At 43.7% G+C, this 20,918-nt stretch overlaps 1 protein-coding gene across 1 annotated transcript; it reads left to right on the top strand.

Moving 5' to 3' along the window:
• The first annotated feature begins 10,619 nt into the window (after window positions 1–10,619).
• On the top strand, window positions 10,620–11,189 carry LOC109402050 (actin nucleation-promoting factor WAS). Its single transcript, XM_019674651.2, has one exon. It carries the CDS (start codon window positions 10,620–10,622, stop codon window positions 11,187–11,189), a length of 570 nt encoding a protein of 189 aa, XP_019530196.2.
• Window positions 11,190–20,918: the final 9,729 nt, after the last annotated feature.

Below are 20,918 nucleotides of genomic sequence, written 5' to 3'. Positions count from 1 at the left end.
CCACGGCACAGGCAGAAAAGTCCCCGCTATTACCACCAACCTTCGCCCTGTTAGCATGGTCGTTATGCGGTCTAGCATTTGCTTGAACTGCTCGATCGGTCACCGCGGAGGCGCATAACAACTACAGAAGAAGACCCCGTTTACTTTGGTGACCACGAAGCCCTCATAGGTAGTAGACACCAACCTATGAACGGGGTATTTACCCGTCGCCGCCATTTTTCTGGACCCATCCGCGACCCAGTTGCATCAGTTGCGGATTTCTTGAAGGCCGGGCACCTTGGACCTCCCGTTGGATGACTGTTGTTTACGGATTTCCCGGTACAGATCACTACACGGTTTGCGTCTGTCAGAGCCTTTGCAGTACATACCACGACTTGTGTCCTGGTTCCAGCAAACCATACGCCCATACGCACCAGCCTACATTTATCTTCCCTATTGAGTGATACCCGAGCAAAGGCAAATAACAAAGTGATATCACTTTGATAACAAACTATGTTATCGGTGTTATCTTTTCGTTATTTTTGTTATCATTTTCTCCAATTGATGATATCCAAATGATAACAAATTTAGTTATCAATAATCAATAATTATCGATAGCATAAAAATTCTAAATGATAACAAAATATGTTATCAGCTTCCAAACGCACATTTCAAAGCTTTCCCAAAACTGAGAGTATGATGAACCTCGAATTAAAAAAAGATTCCACTTTCCACATACAATGCGACTGCGGTACGAAAGCGTAGCCTTTTATTACTCTCACACTCAATGAGTCCCGTTGGTATAGGGGCTATCGGCTGCGACCGACAATTACTCGATCAGGGTTCGAGACCCACCTGGGCGCAATAGTTGAAAACATTGGTTGTAAATTATAAAAAAAACTTTTTTCAATAGGTGACGATGTCGGTAAAGTAGATTTTTACTATTTTGGTCGATAAAATAGCACTAAATGATAACTAAGTGATAACAAAACCAGTTATCATTCAGATGTTTTTTTCGTGTTGATAACTAAACGAAATGTTGAACAAAATTTTGTATAACACAATTAGTTATCAACTTGAACTCAATGATAACTTAACTTCTTATCATTTTGGTATTCGAGAACGAAAATATGAGTTATCATTTTTGTTATGTTGGCTCTTAATTCAACCTAAATGATAACAAACTCAATTATCAAACGAATGATAACCAGGTAACAGAACTTGTTATCATTTTGTTATCCGCCTTTGCTCGGGTAGTGAGCCAGTGTAGGTATGTAAAGCCGCATCGAATGGAGTACGCAAGAGAAGCTGCACTGGGTGAATTAGTGAAAGAGTTGATCGAAGCTCATATTGTGGAGGAGTCAAATTCACCGTATAACAGCCGAGTGGTGATGGTGCCAAAGAAGGACGGTTCGTTTCGTATGGCGGTGGATTATCGTTTGTTGAACACTAAGGCAGTGAAAGACCGCTAACCCATGTCGGACATCGTGTGGTGTTTGAATAGACTCAGCGGAGCAGAAGTGTTTATTACAGTGGACCTTTTCTTCGAATTTTCGGATTGACCAATGGCTGTTCCGTGTTTCAGTGGACCATGAACCGGTTAACGTCAAAACTTCGAAAATAATGGATTGTGGCCTATATAGATGATTTGGTTATGGGTGGGAAAACCGTGAAAGAAGTGTTAGAACAGTTCGCACAACTTCTAGAAGTGCTACAGGAAAGCGGATTTATTATTAACCTCAAGAAATTACATTTCTTCTAGACGACTGCTGAGTTTCTGGGATTCGAGGTTCTGTTACGTGAGAATATAGTTGCGAACCTCTGTGCATTGTCGGAGTTGACTGTTTGTACATGTGTATTGTTTTACACTTTGTGTTCTCCGTCATTCTCGTTCTGTCAAACGAGTCACACAACAGAGTCAGTGGAAATGAGACAGAATGGGTGCGTATGAATCGTGAGGATTTGTTTGTGGAGAAACCATCGTAGTTGTAAGTTGTTTTATTTGTTTTTATGTTTGAGTCTATTAATTAAGTATGGTTTTAGCTTTGTAGCTTGTGGCAAATAGCATGATCAAGTGTTTTATTTGCCCTGCTAAAAGATCGGTGCCCTCATAATGTCCCATTTTCAACAGTGTCCAAGAACGGAATCCGGCCAGCCGCGATGAAGACTCGTGCCGTTGAAGAGTTCCCGGTGCCGGAGAGTGTGCTACAGATACAGCAATTTCTGGGGCTGGTGGAATTTTTCCGGAGATTCATCCCACAGTTCAGTATCGTAGCTGCGCCTCTCTTCTCTCTGCTGAAAAAAGAGGCAAAATTTGAGTGCAAATGTGAGCAGTTGAAAAGCTGAAGAAATTGTGAAAGTGAGAGACCGTTATTAGTGTTGTTTGACCCGAATGGCGAGATAGATCTCCACACAGATTCGTCGCAAGATGGTCTAGCAGTCATTTTGTTAATGCGAACGGGAGAGGGCTGGCGTCCAATCAGCTGTTATAGTAAAAGAACTTCAAAAGTGGAACGAAAGTATCATAGTTGTGAGTTAGAGGTGCTCGCGGTGGTTTCGAGCGTAGAACAATTCTGTCATTATTTAATTGGGAATTTTTCCGTGTTACGAACGGATTGTAGTGCAGTGAAAGACACTTACCTACTCAAAACGGGACATGAACGCTCGAATCAGCCGATGGTTTCTGAAGCTCACCGAATAGGACTTTCGTTTGGAGCATCGACCAGGTAGCTCTATGCGGAACGTCCATGCGATAAGTTGAAACCCTGTCGAAGAAAGGAATAGTGTGGACCCTGTTTTGTGTAATATGTTATCAATCGAGGTGAGCAACACAGACTTTCTTGTGGCTCTACAACGACAAGATCCCCGCTTGTGTGATATGTTGGGGAGGGATCCACTGAGTGATGAGATGAGAGACAGATCAATCAGAATAGTGGATGGAGAAAAATGTTTCGTGGTGCCTACTCGAGTTCGATGGCGAATGGTTCACACCTACCATGATGAGATGGAGCATTTCGGTGAAGAGAAAGTGTTGGAACGATTGCGGCACAAATTTTGGTTCCTGAAGATGCGCAAGTATGTCCACGCCTGCATACAAACCTGTCCTCAGTGTGCGTTCCACAAACGTAAAGGAGGAAGAGGGGTATCTTACACAGTGTGCCGAAAAACCAGTTCCCTTCAGTGCAGTACACATGGATCACATGGGCCCGTTTGTACGATCTTCGCAAGGAAACTCCTATGTAGTGCTTCTAACGTATGGGTTTTCCAAATTTGTGATCATCTAAACAGTACGTTCAACAAAAACTTGGCCAGAGTTCATTTTTTTGGAAGAGGTGACTGCTACCTTTGGTACGCCTTCACGGCCAAAGTATTCGAAGAATATTGTCGGGTAAACGCCATTACCCACATTAAGACAGCCGTTGGATCGCCGAGAGCGAACAGTCAAGTCGAGAGAGCCAACCGGACCGTGGCTAACTCTATTCGTTGTATGGTGGGAGAAACCCATACTCATTGGGACGAGCAGCTACCGAAGATACAGAGGTCATGGTCAATCAACAATATGCCGAATTCGACTACTAATTTATCGCCTAGTGCTTTGGTGCTGTCCTACATACCACGTGATGTCCATCAGAATACATTCGTACTTGCGCTGCACGACGAGGTGACTTGGACCGATACGAACTGGAGGAGCTACCAGGCGTGCGCACTTCAGAACGTCCGAGAACTACAGTGTATGCAGCAGATCGAATCAAGTGGTGGTGTCAACTGCATGATGTTGACGATGGCGGAGAGACGGGGGATGATGAGCAATAGACGGAAGGAGTAAACAGTGTTTGGTTTTGTAAAGGTAATTTGATTGTGTCCGATTGTTAACCAATTTATAGCTGGTGCTATCGGCAAATAAAACGATACGCACACATTCGATTCAGTTTAATGGAGATTTTTTCTAGGAGTTAAAAGGAGATTTTCTCCAGGAGTATCATAGGGAATTCCGGTAGAAGTTCCACTGGAAATCCCTCTTGAGGTACCATCGGAAAATTTCCCGCCGGCAATTCGCTTGGAAGTTCCATTGGGAATGTTCTCGGAAGATCCTTCGGAAATGCGTCTACTTAGAAGTTCGTCAGGAAAATCCTCCAGTAGTTACACCGGAAGTTTCTTCAGGAGTTGCCCAAGGAGTTGCAAAACTAGGTTATATTGGAGTTCTACAAATTGTATCTCTACAGTCCAGGAGATCCACAGGGAAGTCTTCTACAGTATCAACGGAAATATTTCTGGGAGTTGAACCAACAAGTCTTGTAGAAGTTCCTTTGTGAATACCGGTAGAAGCTCCTCCATTAATACCTCCAGGATATCCACTAGGAATTCAGATGATCTATTGGACGTTTCTTTACGACATCCTACGAGAACTCCTATAGGGAGTTCCACCGGGGATTTCCCTAGGAGTTACAGTCAGGCCCGGATTAAGGATTATGGGTGCCCCTGGAGCTCCAAAAGCGATGAGCAATTTTTATTTTTTAATTTGGGAAATCTAAAACACAAAGTGAACGTGTAGTAACTAAAAAAGTTTTGTGGGGGCCGAGACCGGCCGCCTCCTCCCCCATCATCCGGCCCTGACAGTAGGAATTCCACTATTATGAGTTCCAAACAGAATTTCTATAGGAGTTCCACCAATTATTCTTAGAAATTCCAAGAAGAAGTCCGGCAAGAATTCCACCGGGAACTCATGGGGCAGTTCCACTGGGAATTCTTCACGAAGTACCACCAGAACCTGCTTTTGGAATTCCGAAAAGAATTTCTTCAAGAATTCGTCAGATGTTCCGCGGGGAATTCCTCTAGGAATTCTTCCACGAATTTTCCAAGAAGATCCTCTATAAATTGCTGGAGAAGTTCCGTCAGGATTTTCTTTGAAAGTTTACTGGGTATTCTTCTAATAGTTCTAACGGAAATTCATTTAAATTTCTGTATGAGTTTAACAGAGGAATTCTCTTTAAGTTTTACTAGGTATACGATGATGAATAAGTTCGGATACACCATATAACTTGAATTGATTTCACATCTGTAATTCAGATTTTCAAAGTAAATGTATTTATTGAAAGGTCATATAACACTGATCAAAGGGGCCCATATAGCCGAGGCGGTAAACGCACGGGTATTCAGCATGACCATGCTGAGGGTGACGGGTTCGATTCCCGGTCGGTCCAGGATCTTTTCGTAAAGGAAATTTCCTTGACTTCCTTGGGCATAGAGTATCTTCTTGCCTGCCACACGATATACACATGCAAAATGGTCATTGGCAGAGGAAGCTCTCAGTTAAAAACTGTGGAAGTGCTCATAGAACACTAAGCTGAGAAGCAGGCTTTGTCCCAGTGAGGACGTTACGCCAAGAAGAGAGAGAGAGGCATGTTGCAAGAATGCCGGACAACCCTGCAAAGCTGGTGTTTGCAACATCGCGGAGTGATCGGTACTACCAATAGCATTGACGGAACTTGGCTGCAACACTTGTTTTCAATCGACATCCAACGCACTCAGCTTCTCCCGGCCGAGCAATGGATACTTCGTGGAACCCACGACGCACAAAGGCAAATTATTCGGGGCACACTGAAATTCCACCGCCGCATCGAAGAATCCCCGTACATCAATGTTGGTGTTGCAATAACTGACCAACTTCAACGTACTTTTCCGCAAAGAAATATCCCGGAAGTACTTCTCATATTTAGCATTCGGCAATGATAATGGTGACCGGTCAATCAGGGTCCATCTCTAGATGCATCTGAAAACCGTTTGTTACCGGCAACACTGTTGACCGCGAATCGACAGTGAAAACACCGTCCGTTCCCTTGCAACTAAGCGGATGTCGCCGAGTGAACTGACAGATCGGATAGCAGCCGACCGAACAGATTTATTCAGATTTCGCTAGTGCACAGTTAGTTGACAAGCATCAATAGTGAATAGTGGTGTAATATTTTGATAATTTGTAGATAATTCGTATCAGTTTTGCAGCTATAGTCAGCACCTGCGCTGTAAAGGAAAAGTCTAATCCGTCAAGGTACATTTTTGTATAGAAGTCAGAATTGATAACCATTGTCGAGTCCGTAGTTCATAACCTGAAATGAAACAATAATGTAATTTCCATAGATTGTACAACCTACGTTTCCCCCGGTTACTGACACCCAGGAAAGTAACCGAAAAATACTGAATTTGTAAGTTATTACTTTACTCTGAACTGTTAACTGACCCCAACTAAACCAACTAAATTAAATCAATAAATTACAGCTTTGTTGCTGCTAAGTCTGCAACTAAAAGAACGGTGTTTGTTCTGGCGATCGGGAACACCGTTGAAAAGAACTGATGCCCACAGCTTCGCATAATCTGGCCGGCTGGCCACCATGCAGATTTCTTCAACTGTCAATATTTCCTTTTTCACACTGCTCATCGACGTGGCGTGCCCTTGCTGGTTGCGGCTTCACATCGGACGATCCTGGTTCGGGTTTCTTGCTTCCAGCCTTCTTCATGCAGACCCGCTCTAAATTCCCTTTGATTTTTCAAAACGAGCAAACAGTGTTTTGATGCTTACACTGTTTCTCAAGGTGCGATTCATCCCCACACCGAAAGCAGCGCAAATCATCTGCATTCCTGCTAGATGATTGCAAGGACTGTTACCGGACTATTATCGGCAACAATAAGACCAAGGGTCTTACAGTGCGTATAGTTAAATACTTGGAAAAATCGATAGGTTACTATTTACAAACAAGTAGCATTGCATTCCAGTCATTGGCGTAGCTAGGGGGGTTCCAGGGGTGCCTGGCACCCCCTAGAACAAATTTGGCACCCCCTAGAATTTTGACAGTCACCTAAAATTTAAATTTCTCACAATAATTACAATATTTATTAATTGCACATTTGAATAAAACTTAAGCACACCCAGAAATTCTTATATAACTGTTGTACGTTTTGGCGTTTTGGATATTGGTAAGAACAATCAACAGACTTCTCCATAGATTCCTTCAGAATTACCTCTACCTATTCATACAGTGATTTCTCTAGGCTTCCTTTACGGATTCCTCTCGACATTTCTTCAATGAACTTCCCTTAGGATCAAGGCAGTCCTGGAGGGGTTGTACATACTAGGAATTTCTGCAGTGATTAATCCAGCAAATTCTGCTAGGATTTCTCTGGAAATTCTTACTATGACTACCCAAGCAACCAAAAGTTCGGATAAAATAGCATGTCTGGGCTTAATCAGCTATTCAGAGGAAGATGAAAAGCATTCTATTCAACTCACTTTTTAAGTAATTAACCGAACTTGAGTTCACAAAAAGTTCACTTGTGTCGCTGAAAGGAACGCTATTCAGCTTAAAAATAAACTTCGAAAAATTGAAAAAAAATGTGTTTAGTCCTCAAAAGTAATTTATCATTAAGAAACATTAGTTCATGTGGAATCCAAATTGACTAATACCTTGAAATAATTTTTGATGTTTTTCACTTACTGAGATTTGAACTCGGGTTCTCCTCGTTGAAAGTCGGTGCCTAACCACTACTCCATGTATGTGTTGTTAGGCACTGTGGGATTTTACTCAATGTGCTGATATCATATAGTAGAGCTCAATCAGGTTCACGTGTGAACTTTCCCTGAACTTGGAATACTTTTTGAAGCCGAAAGTTCGAAAGAAGTTCACGTGGAACTTCTTGTGAACTTACACAGTTTGACATTTTCAGTTTGTTGTGGTTCGCAGTGCAAAGCAATAAATTAGGGCCAGTGTATCGACTTTAAGAAAAGATTTTAAGTTTTCAGCTTGGTTTCCAGTGACTACGATTGCATCGATTACCGGTGCGCTGAAGCGACAAGTGAGACGGGTGTGGAAACATCCAGCATAGCTGGAAAATTTGTGTGCGCAGCCGAGAAACCCCCGGCGGAATCCTGGCGGGAACAGTTGTCCGCTGCGGGGGCAGCCTTTGAGCCACACAATACGGATCCTTTGCGTTGATTACAAGTAAGTACGTTGAAATATTATAGTGGAACAAAGTGTACTTGTGAAATTACCGCAAGCTGTGGCTGCAGGGCTCGATTTCCGAGTGATTTAATTGAATGAGAACTTCTCCCCGGCCCCGCTGTCGCCGAAGTTCAAGTGAAGTTCACTTTTGGTACGGTTAATATTTATCCGAACTTTGAGTAGTAAGTTCAAAACAAGTTCGAAACAAGTTCGGAACGGATGATTTCAAGTTGTTGGAATATGTCCAAATGAACTATATTTGAATTTTAAAGGCACGCAAAAGTTCAACATGAGTTCGGTTAATATTTGATTGAACTCTGTTTTGAAGTTCAACATAAGTTCTTTTTGAACCTTTTTTCGACTTAAATATCGTTTTGGATAGAAGTCAAAAGCTTGAACATGTACTTCCAAGTTCATAAGCAATACAAGAGTATCTTTTTGGAGAAATAAGTTCAACGAAACCGGAATTGAACCAAACTTGAACTTCTGAGTTCGTTCTTCAAGTGGAAACCGAACTTTTGGTTGCTTGGGTAAGATACCCCTGGCATTGCTCTAGAAATTACTTCTGTGATAGCTTCCGGAGTTCTAGGAGTTCCTCCAGATATTCCAGCTGTGACTGCTCAAGCAACTCTTGCGGTTCTTCCAGCTATTCTTCCTCCAGAAATTCTAACTGTGGTACTCCAGAAATTATGCTACGGATTTCTCTAGAGCTTTCCCCTGGCTTTTCTGCTGAGACCTTTCCAGGCAATCTTTCTGGATTTTTTTGCAGAAATTCCTTTGGTTGCTCCACCAGGGATTTCTCCAAGGACTCATACAGGAATTCCTCCAGAGATTTTATCCAAAGATTCCTCCAAAAAATCCTCATGGTACTCCTGCAGAAACTCTTTCTGGCCTTTCTCCAAGAATACTTCAAACAACTCCTCCTGTGATTCTTTCAGCTATTCCTCCAGAAATTCTTACTATGATACGTCCAGAAATTCATCACTAGGAATAATTAAAGCATTAAATCCTATACGAAGTAGTCCTAGCATTATGGCTGGAATTCTTCCTGAGATACCTTCAGAAAATCATCCTGCGATTCCTTCAGGGCCTTCTCTATAAATTCTTATACCTCTACCGGTTCTTACAGGGACTTCTCTAGGTATTACAAGAATTTTATCTTTGGATCCCCCCCGGCATTCCTGATGAGATTTCTCTAGAAATTCCTGTACAGTTTTCTCCAGCAATTCCTTCTAGGATTTCAGCTGAGGTTTCTACAGTAATACATCCCAGAATCCTTCTAAGAATACCTCCTGATATTTTTCCTGTGATCTCTTCAGAAACTCTCCGGTGATTCCTCCAGGAATTGTTATCCAAGATATTTTGTTCACGAATTCCCTCACAAATTTCCCATGGGATTCCTACAGGATCTCCTTTCGGCCTTCATCCAAAAAGTTCCCGAAGTTGCACGTCACTGCGATCCTCCGTAGTGCCACCGAATACTCATCCACGGTTTTATCTGCGGAAGCGGCATTTTTGTCTCCTTGGCGCCGGCATTTGATGCGGAAGTCCTCACTTATCTCTAGAGGCTGCGGGTTGAAGTGAGATTCCAACGTGTCCACTGGTAGTTGAGTCCACGAACGTTTTGCGATGCTACCTTGTCGCACGCAATCTCGTATGTCTCTGGTCCCACCAGGTGCAGTAGAAGATAACGACGCAAACCGGCATTGTTTACATCTTAAATCGCATACGTAGTTTCCAACCTCCCTACCCACCGACACCAGCGAATTTTCCTTCGGTCATATAGGTCAATGTGGAAGTTTGGAGGCAGAGCTCGAGCCCCTGCCGCAAGCGCACCGTTCGCCGCTGAAAGAATATTCCGTGCAGGATTAAACTGGACTCGCATTCTGCACCATCCTCGTCGCCAATTCTGTTGTATCGGAACAGAAATGGGCCCGAAAACATTAGTCAGAACCGGACACGCTGTACACCCAACTGAAACGCGAAGTAGCAAAGGTCGGAATGAAGGTGGATTGATGAATGCATCAAAAACAAACACTGGTAGGTGGTACATAAACAGTTTATGTTTAAAAACGCTTTATTTTTGTCATGTGTATACAATACTTTTACTGTTAACCCCACAAACTTCGTTCAAGAGCGCTGACCGAAAGTGGCTCTGTTATTCCTGCTAGGGCGAACGCGTTTCTTCCTATTGCTGACTGGAAGACGTACCTTTACCACGGCCGACCGTGTTCGTTCGCGGTTCCGTTTGAACAGTTCTGGGTCCACCCTATCCTTGGATACCGGCGGCAGATAACCAGCAATATCGCGGCTTGGATGATCCGTTTTTATCAGATCCCTCGAGTAGGCCACTGTCCGTTCCATGAGCAGACCTAGTACTAGCGCGAGAGCGACTACTAGAGTTATGTGGAATGACTTCATTTCTAACGAACTTTACGTGGTACTATGAACGAGGTCTGAGTTAAGCGTGGCATTTAAATGTAACCCAGGTTGCTGACGTATCAGCGTTTGCGAAAGGTGTTTAACAGCTGGTCGTAAAGTGCTGTTATGAAACACTAATCATCTAAAAATCGTTAAAATCAAACCATATAATTTGAACAGCTTTGACTGTCCGGCAACAGTTTGGAACGTTCGTTGAGTCGAGTAGCAATGTGTCTACCTGTGAGAATTTTCGTACTCGTAACCGTGCTCCTGGTCGTGGCGGACGCAGCTCCTTGCTGCATGTCGTGCTGCTCCTGTTGCAGTGGTTGCGGTGGTGGAGGAGGAGGCGGATGTGATGGCGGAGGCAGCAATGATCCTTTTGCAGCGCAAGCCACCGAAATAGTGCGAAAAGTTATGGCTAAGAAAAGACCAAAGCCACCAAAGACCAATGCCGCAGCAAAGGCACCACCACCACCGCCGCCACCACCTGCAGACATAGACGGCGAAAAAGAACTCTTTGCAAACATGGACGATCCGTCTTACACCGATATAAGGGCAGCTAAACCTGCGAAACCTCCGGCAGCTGCTGCCGCTGCTGGTGGTGGTGGTCCACTTCCGGGCGTCTATCCAACTCCTGCGCCTTCTGCCGGAAAGAAGCCAGCGAATGCCCACGACGGAGTTGGTCCAGTTCGGTACGAGACGGCACCAGGGGATCCACCACCAAAAATGGATCCTCCCCCAATGGCTCCCGGAGCGGATAAAGCGAAAGTAGTCGAACCGGTCTACTGGACTGATTAGGTGTTTCATGAAGATCCGATCACGGATCACGAGGAACTAGAGCACGTTTGTTGAAATAAAGACAGTTTTATTTATCGCATACTATTTGGCCGTATATTAAGCTGTGATTTACTATAATCAATGGTGAAATCGATTATAATTGATCAATCTGGAACCAAATTGAAATTTTGCTGCATTTCTGAATTAAAAAGATCTACAGACCATGCTTAGGATAAGTTTTATTAAACAAAGGATTTCCTTGTATTCGAGAGTCTGTTGACACGTTCTAGAAGAATCTTCGCTAAATAACGTTTAACCATGGGGTCTCAGAGGAGCTACAGGGTTTCAGATGGTCTCAGTGAAATTCACTTCAAAGGGGCTCAGGGTTCCAGGGGATTTTAGGGGCTACCAGATGATCTCAGGCGCGTTTCTAAAGGTCTTCATCTTCTTTTTGACGTAAAATCCCAACACGGACAAATCCTGCTTCTTAGATTAGTGTTCTAACTGACTGAGAGCGTTCTCTGCCAAAGCCCATTTTGCATGTGTGTTTTGTGTGGCAGGCACGAAGATACTCAAGGAAGTCAAAGAAATTTCCATTAGGAAAACTTCCTGGACCGACCAAGAATCAATCCCAGCACCCTTAGCATGGATATGCTGATTACCCGTGCGCTTACCTCATTGGCTGTATGGGCCCCAGGTTGTTAGAGCGGGTACGATGAGGTCACAGAGGCGATTAAGGGAGTGTCAGGGCATGTGTCAGGGTCTTCTCAAAGGGTTTCAGGGATTATCAGAGGGGCTCCAGGGGATCTCAGGAACGCTGTAAAGGGTCTCAGGGTGTCTAAGGGTGCTTCAGGGGGGTTTCATGTTGACACGCTCCTGAAATCTCCAAAGACCCGTTTGAAACGCCCCTGAGACCTACTGGCACTTCCACGGAACCGCCTAAGACGCACTTAAAGGTCTCTGAGGCCCCATGGAACCCCCTGAGACCCTCTGAAACGCTCTTGAGATCCATGAAGACCCTTGAGACCCCCGGGAACACCTCAAAGCACCTGAGACGAACCTGAGATTCCCTCAAGCGCCCCTGAGTTCTCAAGTGACCCCTCAAAACCCTTTGAGACTCTCTGGAAGGCCTCTGGGTTCTCCTAAAACCTATTTCAGACCACTATAAGCGCCCATGAGATTTCCTAAACCGCCCCTGAGACCCTTTGAAGCGTTCCTGAGCCCCCCTGGGATCTCCTGATACTCCCTAAAATTCCCTAAAACGACACCGAGATCTCGGGGATGTGCCCTCGAGACCCCTAAGAGCCTGCCTGACACGCCCCTGAGATCTCCTGGTACCTCCTAAAACTGCCTAAAATACTCCTAAGACTCCTTGAAGTGCCCCCGAGGCCACATGAAACCCCCCTTAGACGCCCTGAAGCGCCTCCGGAACGTATTAAATTTCTTTTGAAAACGCATGAAACGTTACTAAAACGCTTAAAAATTGTTACGCTCCTGCGACCACAGAAAATCCTCTAAATCCTCCTGAAATACCTTCGAAAACCCCCTCATGTAACGCACCTAAAACCCTCCAAAATCCCCAAAAACGAAAATCATCTGAAACTTCCTGAAATGCCACCAAAAACCCCCTGGAACTCCATGTAACGCACATAATACTCTTTGTAACCCCCCGAAAACGGTCCCGAAGCCCTTTGCAACGGCTTTGAAACTCCCATGCAAACCCCCTGAAACCCGCATGATCACCTTTGAATACCTTAGCCACAGCCCAACTTGGCAGGGTTTTTGTCTGGCATTATTGCAACATGCTCTACTCACGATATCCCTCCGGCTTTGGTCCGGCTTTGCCAACCACGTTCTCATAGAAGATGATTACGCGATGGATGATGGCCCAGCGCTTCAAGGGATCACTGGGGCGTTTTAAGAGGTCCCAGAGAGTCTTAAAAGCATTTTTGGAGTTTCAGTGGCGCTTCAGAGGGTCCCAGCGTGTTTCAGCGGGGTTCCAGTAGGTCTCTGGGCACTTTAGAGAGTCTCAGGGACATTCCATGGGATCTCAGAGCACTGAGAGTCGTTCCAGTGCGTCTCAGGGGTGTTTCAGGAGGCTCATAGGTGTTTCATAGGAGTTTCAGAAGAATTTTGGTTTTTATGCGTTTCAGGGGATTCCATGAGTACGTGGAACGGAATCGACGGAACGAATGGTTCGACGAAGAGTGCAGAACGGTTTTGGAGGAGAAGAATGCAGCGAGGGCGGTAATGCTGCAGCAAGGGACTCGACAGAACGTGGAACGTTATAAACAGAAGCGGAAACAGCAGACCCGCCTCTTTCGGGAGAAAAAGCGCCGCCTGGAAGAAGCGGAGTGTGAAGAAATGTAACTGCTGTGCCGTTCCCAAGATACACGGAAGTTCTATCAGAAGCTCAACGCATCCCGCAACGGCTTCGTGCAGCGAGCCGAAATATGCAGGGATAAAGATGGAGGCCTCTTGACGGACGGACGTGAGGTGATCGAAAGGTGGAAGCAGCACTTCGATCAGCACCTGAATGGCGTGGAGAACGTAGGCACGGGAGCCCACAGCAACGGAGGAAACGACGACGCCAGTGCAGCGGAGGACGGAAATGAACCAACTCCCACGCTGAGGGAAGTTAAGGATGCCATTCACCTGCTCAAAACCAACAAAGCAGCTGGTAAGGATGGTATCGCAACTAAACTCATCAAGATGGGCCCAGAAAAGTTGGCCACCTGTCTGCATCGGCTGATAGTCAGGATCTGGGAAACCGAACAGCTACCGGAGGAGTGGAAGGAAGGGGTAATCTGCTCCATTCACAAGAAAGGCGACCATTTGGAATGTGAGAACTTCAGGGCGATCACTATTTTGAATGCTGCCTACAAAGTGCTATCCCAGATCATCTTCCGTCGTCTGTCACCTAAAACAAATGAGTTCGTGGGAAGTTATCAAGCCGGCTTCATCGACGGCCGGTCGACAACGGACCAGATCTTTAACGTACGGCAAATCCTCCAGAAATGCCGTGAATACCAGGTCCCAACGCATCACCTGTTCATCGACTTCAAAGCGGCATACGACAGTATCGACCGCGCAGAGCTATGGATAATCATGGACGAAAACGGCTTTTCTGGGAAGCTGACTAGACTGATTAAAGCAACGATGGACGGTGTGCAAAACTGCGTAAAGGTTTCGGGTGAACTATCTAGTTCATTCGAATCTCGCCGGGGACTGCGACAAGGTGACGGACTCTCATGCCTACTCTTCAACATCGCTCTGGAAGGTGTGATGCGACGAGCCGGGCTCAACAGCCGGGGAACGATTTTCACAAAATCCTGTCAATTTTTTGTGCTTTGCAGACGATATGGTGGACATTATTGCCAGAACATTTGGAACGGTGGCAGAGCTGTACACCCGCCTGAAACGCGAAGCAGCAAAGGTTGGACTGGTGGTGAATGCCTCAAAAACAAAGTACATGCTGGTAGGCGGAACCGAAAACGACCGGGTAGTAATGTTACGATAGACGGGGATACTTTCGAGGTGGTGGAGGAATTCGTCTACCTCGGATCCTTACTGACGGCTTACAACAACGTGAGCCGTGAAATTCGGAGGCGCATCATCAGCGGAAGTCGGGCCTACTACGGGCTCCAGAAGAAACTGCGGTCGAAAAAGATTCACCCACGCACCAAATGCACCATGTACAAAACGCTAATAAGACCGGTAATCCTCTACGGGCACGAGACATGGACCATGCTCGAGGAGGACCTGCAAGCACTCGGAGTTTTCGAGCGACGCGTGCTAAGGACGATCTTCGGCGGTGTGCAGGAGAACGGTGTGCGGCGGAGAAGAATGAACCCCGAGCTCGCTGCACTTTACGGCGAACCCAGCATCCAGAAGGTGGCCAAAGCCGGAAGGATACGGTGGGCAGGGCATGTTGCAAGAATGCCGGACAACAACCCTGCAAGGCTGGCACAAGAAGGTGTGGAGCGCAGAGAGCACGATGGGCGGACCAGGTGGAGCGTGACTTGGCGAACATCGGGCGCGACCGAGGATGGAGAGCGGCAGCCACGAACCGTGTATTATGGAGAAATATTGTTGATTCAGTTTTATCTTGAATTTGATGTAATACTAAATAAATGAAATGAAATGGGATTCCATGGGGTCTCTGGGGCACTTCAGGGGGGTCAAGGACGTTCTAGAGGATCTAGGGGTGCTACAGAAAGTCGTTTTGGGCACCTCAGGAAGGTTCCAGAGGTTCTCAAGGGCATTTCAAGGTGTCCCATGGGCGTTCCTGGGGGTATCAGCGATGATTCAGGTCTCAGAGGCTTTCCAGGTATACTCAGGGGTGGTTTCATTAACATTAGAATCTTCTGTTTTGTGAAAAAAGTTGTATAGAAAAAATACATTTTTTGTATTGATACGATACTTAACAATTCAATGTGAAATGCTCATCCACAATTGGTTCTACTGTTAGCAACGTTTGATTCTATTGTTTTTCTATTGTTAACAACGAATTCTATTGTGAAAGAATGGTTTTTAATGGTACTGTAACCAGGGCTGGCATTTCCTCACTCACTGCTTCTAAACGCAAAGCGCAAAGAGCAGGTGGCTACGCAATGAGAAATAAAAAGAACGCAGTGAGCAAACTCACACGCAGTTTGCCATTACACACTGCGTTATTTGTTCTGCCCACTGTGAAAGAGTGTGAATGTAAATTGACAATGAGTAAGGCGAAACGAAGTGAAATCATAGACTAACAGACGTAACACTGTCGAAATTTGCTTCCTACACACTCAATTTAGAATGCCGAATCTCGGCTTAAGAATGCCGAGTTTTGCACAGCCGAGAAGTCAGCTAAATGTTTTCATGAGATCTCAGCTTACAAATGCCGAGAATCAGTATAACACGCCTTGTTGCCAAGCAACCAACCATCTTGTTAGCTGAGTCTCGGTTAAAATTCAGAAACCGAGATTTGCACAGCCGAGCTCGTGAAATAAAACTGAGTGTGTATATTTGTCAAGATCCTGATTACTTTGAGAATTGATGTTTTCGATAAAGTTGTTAGGCTGATCAAGGGCCTAAAGGTTATGGATCGTTTGATTCAGTATTCCACCACTAGGTGGTGCTAGAGGTCAAACATATTTTATATTTCTTATATCTCAGGACTCTGATCACTTAGAAAGTTGGTGTCTTCGGCATTGTTGTTTGGTAAATCAAGGGCTCAAAGTAAAGGGACCCCTTTTTTCGAAACTCCGCCACTAGGCGGCGCTAGTTACACATTTGCAAGATCATGAAAATGATTGATTTTTTTCATTAAGTATTCAACATGCTGTAATTTTGTTTTCTTTGAACATATTCAAGTGAAGTCAAATGTTTTACAAAGACCAATATGTTGGCCGTAAATGTGCTAAATTTCATTTCATTCGGTTCAATAAATTCTGAGATATAGCAGTTTAATGATAAATACTCAAATATGAATCATTTAACTAGAATCACTCTAATTTAATGTAAAATTATCCAATCAACTCCAAATTTGTACCATTCAGAGCTAACTAGTTGTGCAATAAGCGATAAAAATTTGAGAATTTTTGGTGCACTCTATAGAAAGTTACAGCTTGCTGAATATTTTCGCGATAATTAATGAAAGTTGCATGCTTCTTCTAATTGATGACTAGCGCCACCTACTGGCAGAATATTGAAACAATTTACCAATCAACTGAAAGGCCTTAACCAATCAAACAACATTGCCGAAGACACCATCTTTCTAAGTGATCAGAATCCTGAAATATATATAATATAAATTTTGTTTGCTCTGTAGCGGCGCCCAGTGGAGGAATTTTTAATCAAACGAATCATAATTGGTAAGTTCTTAACCAGCCAAATATTTTTTTCCGAAGACATCAGCTCTCGAAGTTATCACGATCATGAGATATTTGGTATAAAAAACTCGTCAGTATTACGTCAGTTTGTTTCTGACATAACAGAAATCACAGACAACAAGATGTGACACTTGTGAAAATTTCATACCGTATATCTCAGCACCATGATTACTTAGATAGTTAGTGTGTTTGACAAAGTTGTTAGAATAGTCAAGGTCTTGCTAGTGATAGGCCGTTTGATTATAAATACCTCCACTAGGTGGCGATAGCGATCAAGCAAATTTTATATTCCATATATCTCAGGACTCTGATCACTTAGAAAGATGGTGTCTTCGGCAATGTTGTTTGGTTGGTTAAGGCCTTTCCGTTGATTGGTAAATTGTTTCAATATTCTACCACTAGGTGGCGCTAGTTAAAAATGAGTAGAAGCATGCAACTTTAATTATATATCGCAAAAATATTCAGCAAGCTGTAACTTTTTATTAAGTGCACCAAAAATTTTCAAATTTTTATCGCATATTGCACAACTAGTTAGCTCTAAATGGTACAAATTTGGGCTTGATTGGATAATTTTACTTGAAGTTAGAGCGATTCTAGTTAAATGATTTATATTTGAGTATTTCTCATTAAACTGCTATATCTCAGAATTTATTGAACCGAATAAAATGAAATTTTGCACATTTACGGCTAACATATTGGTCTTTGTAAAACATTTAACTTGACTTGAATATGTTCAAAGAAAACAAAATTACAGCATGTTGAATACTTAATGAAAAAAATCACTCATTTGCATGATCTAGCAAATGTGTAACTAGCGCCGCCTAGTGGCAAAATTTCGAAACAAATTGTCCATGAACTGTAAGCCCTTGTCCTACAAAACAACAATGCCGAAGACACCTTCTTTCTAAGTGATCAGAGTCCTGAGATATATGAAATATAAAATTTGTTCGATCACTAGCGCCGCCTAATGGAAGAATTCCGAATCAAACTACCCATTACCAGTAGGTCCTTGACCAGCCTAATAAATATGCCGAAAACACCAATTCTGTAAGTTATCAGGATCCTGAGATATATAGGAAGAAATGTTCGTCAGTGTTACGTTCGTTTATCTGTGATTTCTGTTATACCAACTGCGCAATGAGCAGCGCAATGAGTATGCGTGCATCATGTGTCCTTTACTCTTTGCGCAAAACGCAGTGCGCCTCAAAGAGCAAAAGATCCGTGAGAATGAGCATCCGTACGCAGCACATTGGTTTGTATTGAGTGCGCGCAGCCAGTGGCTCACTGCGTTTTTACGCTTTGATGAGAATTCCAGCCCTGAACATTCGAATCTTATTTTTTTTCTATTGCATTTTTTATCCGGGTACCTCTCCCTCTTTTTTTGAAGCGCATAAATTAAGTCTGCATAAATAAAAGCTAAAAAGAATTTTCAATACCATTTTTGTTTCGTTTACACCCAGAAAGATTACAACTTAGTTATTGAGGAAGTTTTACATATAAATCAATAAATATTTTGATTTATTAATCAGTTTCCGTTGAAAATGGGAAAACCCATTGTAAACTTTTATCTTTACTAGACTCTTGCTTTCTCCGCCCTCTAATCGTAAATAATACCGAATGGATGCTCATGCTTCTGCTTTTTGTGTTTCTTCTTTTTCTTCTTTTTGTGCTTTTTAGGTTTTCTTTTTCTTGTCTTGGACACATTTACTGTCGTTTTAACAGTCAGAGATCTTGTGATCAACTCATCTGAATCCTGCTCATCTTCCTCATTGGACTCCATGCTGTACGAACTGTGATAATCGTATTCGCCACTATCATCATCACCATCATAGCACATCGTTCCCGGTGGATACATGGTGGGAGCGGCCACCGTGAGTTCGGTGGTGAACTGCCGCCACTGTACCGAAGTACAACATGTAGGACAGCAGCATGGCTGTGGATAGCCTTCCGATGCCGGAGTGTTGAATATGACCAGGGTGATCAGGGTCGTAATGAATGGCAGGAATATGACCATAACGGTGGCCGAACCAGAACGAAACGCCAACTGGTCAGAGACTTGTTCTTGCAAAGGTAGCTTAATGTCATTAGGTTTTCATTTACACTCACAGATGTTGATTCCGCGAGTACCTAACTGCCAGATGTGAAAAACATGTTCTAAATAGAAACACTGTTTCTCCGTTGTAATCAATGAAGATTCCCAGTATTATGAGAGGATCCATGAAGAGCAGAGGATCGGACGGGCTTGATGATTTAAATTCCATCGCTCTCGATTTGTATGCAAAAGTTCTTGGGTTCAATCCCTGGGCCTATTCCTTCCATCCTACTCCCCTTTCTCCACATTAAAAAGACAATTCACACCATCTTCCGCCAGACACACAGTACACACAGTACACCCAGTGGCCCTGTGATGAATTTTTCGTATGACGAAATGTTTCCACCGACTGGAGCGGGAATCGAACCCACACTCCAAGACTTACAATACACCTAGACGACTGCCGCCGCTAACCGCATGGCCACGAAGCCCACTGATATGAAATCTCAAAAATCAGGCGCCATTCCTACTTATTAGTAGACGATCATCAACGCTTACACATTTTAAATTTCTGTTAGTCTCTAAGTTGGGTCTCCAGTTAGCCTAGTGGCTAAGGCTATGTATGGCTGTTACATCGACGTTGTAGCTTCTTGGTGCGTATCAAACGGAATGGAACTGAATGCAATCAAATGTAAAGTCATCAGCTTCAACAAATCGTATTCACAGTTGAACTTTGCGTACAGAGCAAACCGTATTGCGTTAGACCGTGTGACTTCTATCAAGGACCTAGGAGTAATAATGGATTGCAAATTAAGTTTTAATGAGCACGTGGCATCCACAACCGCTAAGGCTTTTGCGGTACTCGGGTTCATTCGTCGAAATGCTTCAGAATTCCATGACGTGTACGCTCTTAAAACTGTATATTGCTCGCTTGTCCGAAGTATACTCGAGTATGCAGTTCAGATCTGGGCTCCATTTCACGAAACTCAAATTGGACGTATCGAACGGGTTCAACGGTGCTTCGTTCGTTATGCCTTACGTCGACTACCATGGTCTAACCCGCTACAGCTGCCTCCGTACAACGAACGATGCCAACTGATAAGGTTGGAGTCACTGCGCAAGCGTCGAGTGTATCTTCAACTGATGTTTGCGTTCGATCTTTTGAGCAACCGAATTGACTGTCCTGAGCTGCTTCAGCAAGCTCAATTTTTCGTACCGGCACGACGAACGCGTCAGCGATCTCTCTTCAGGGCTGCTCGACATCGCACCGTGTTTGGACAAAACCATCCGCTTGAACGGTGCTTCAATGCACTCAACGAAGTCGATGTTTTTGATTTTAATGTAAGTAGGGATCGATTTAGAAATTTTATTAGAATTAATTTAGTATAAGCAATAATCAGTCTGTACAGTATTTCTGAAGACAGTGACAAATAAATAAATAAAAAAACCCTGATTAATCCACCTAGTGGTGATAGCGCCTTTCTCGTCGAATATGTACTCATGATGTCGACGTAAGCCGAAGTGTTCCTGAATCCTGAGAATACTTTATTGAGAAAAGCAAGAATTTTATCAAAGCCATTATCGAATAGAAAAACTTATTGATGACGCATATTCCGGCATTATGTTCAACGTATAGGCAGAGTTTAAAAATATCAGAGCTCTCAGTTGACTGCTTGACCACATTCACTGTCATTGGAGGCCAATCATTATGAAGACGATGATAACAAGCTAAGATATAACCTTTTCCACAACCACAGATCACTTTGGGGTCGTCGACAAAGTTTTTTCTGTACACTTCAGGCTATATTTTATTATCGCTGATTACAAGATCCATGTAAAATT

The sequence above is a fragment of the Aedes albopictus genome, chromosome 1 (assembly GCF_035046485.1).
Source record: "Aedes albopictus strain Foshan chromosome 1, AalbF5, whole genome shotgun sequence".
Lineage (NCBI taxonomy): Eukaryota > Metazoa > Arthropoda > Insecta > Diptera > Culicidae > Aedes > Aedes albopictus.
The sequence above is the reverse complement of the archived record's forward strand: the minus strand, read 5'-3'. Positions and strand labels throughout refer to the sequence as shown.

What these genes read in the sequence shown, in the direction of transcription:
- LOC109402050 (XM_019674651.2), top strand. Translation starts at nt 10,620, where the DNA reads ATGTGTCTACCTGTGAGAATTTTCGTACTCGTAACCGTGCTCCTGGTC.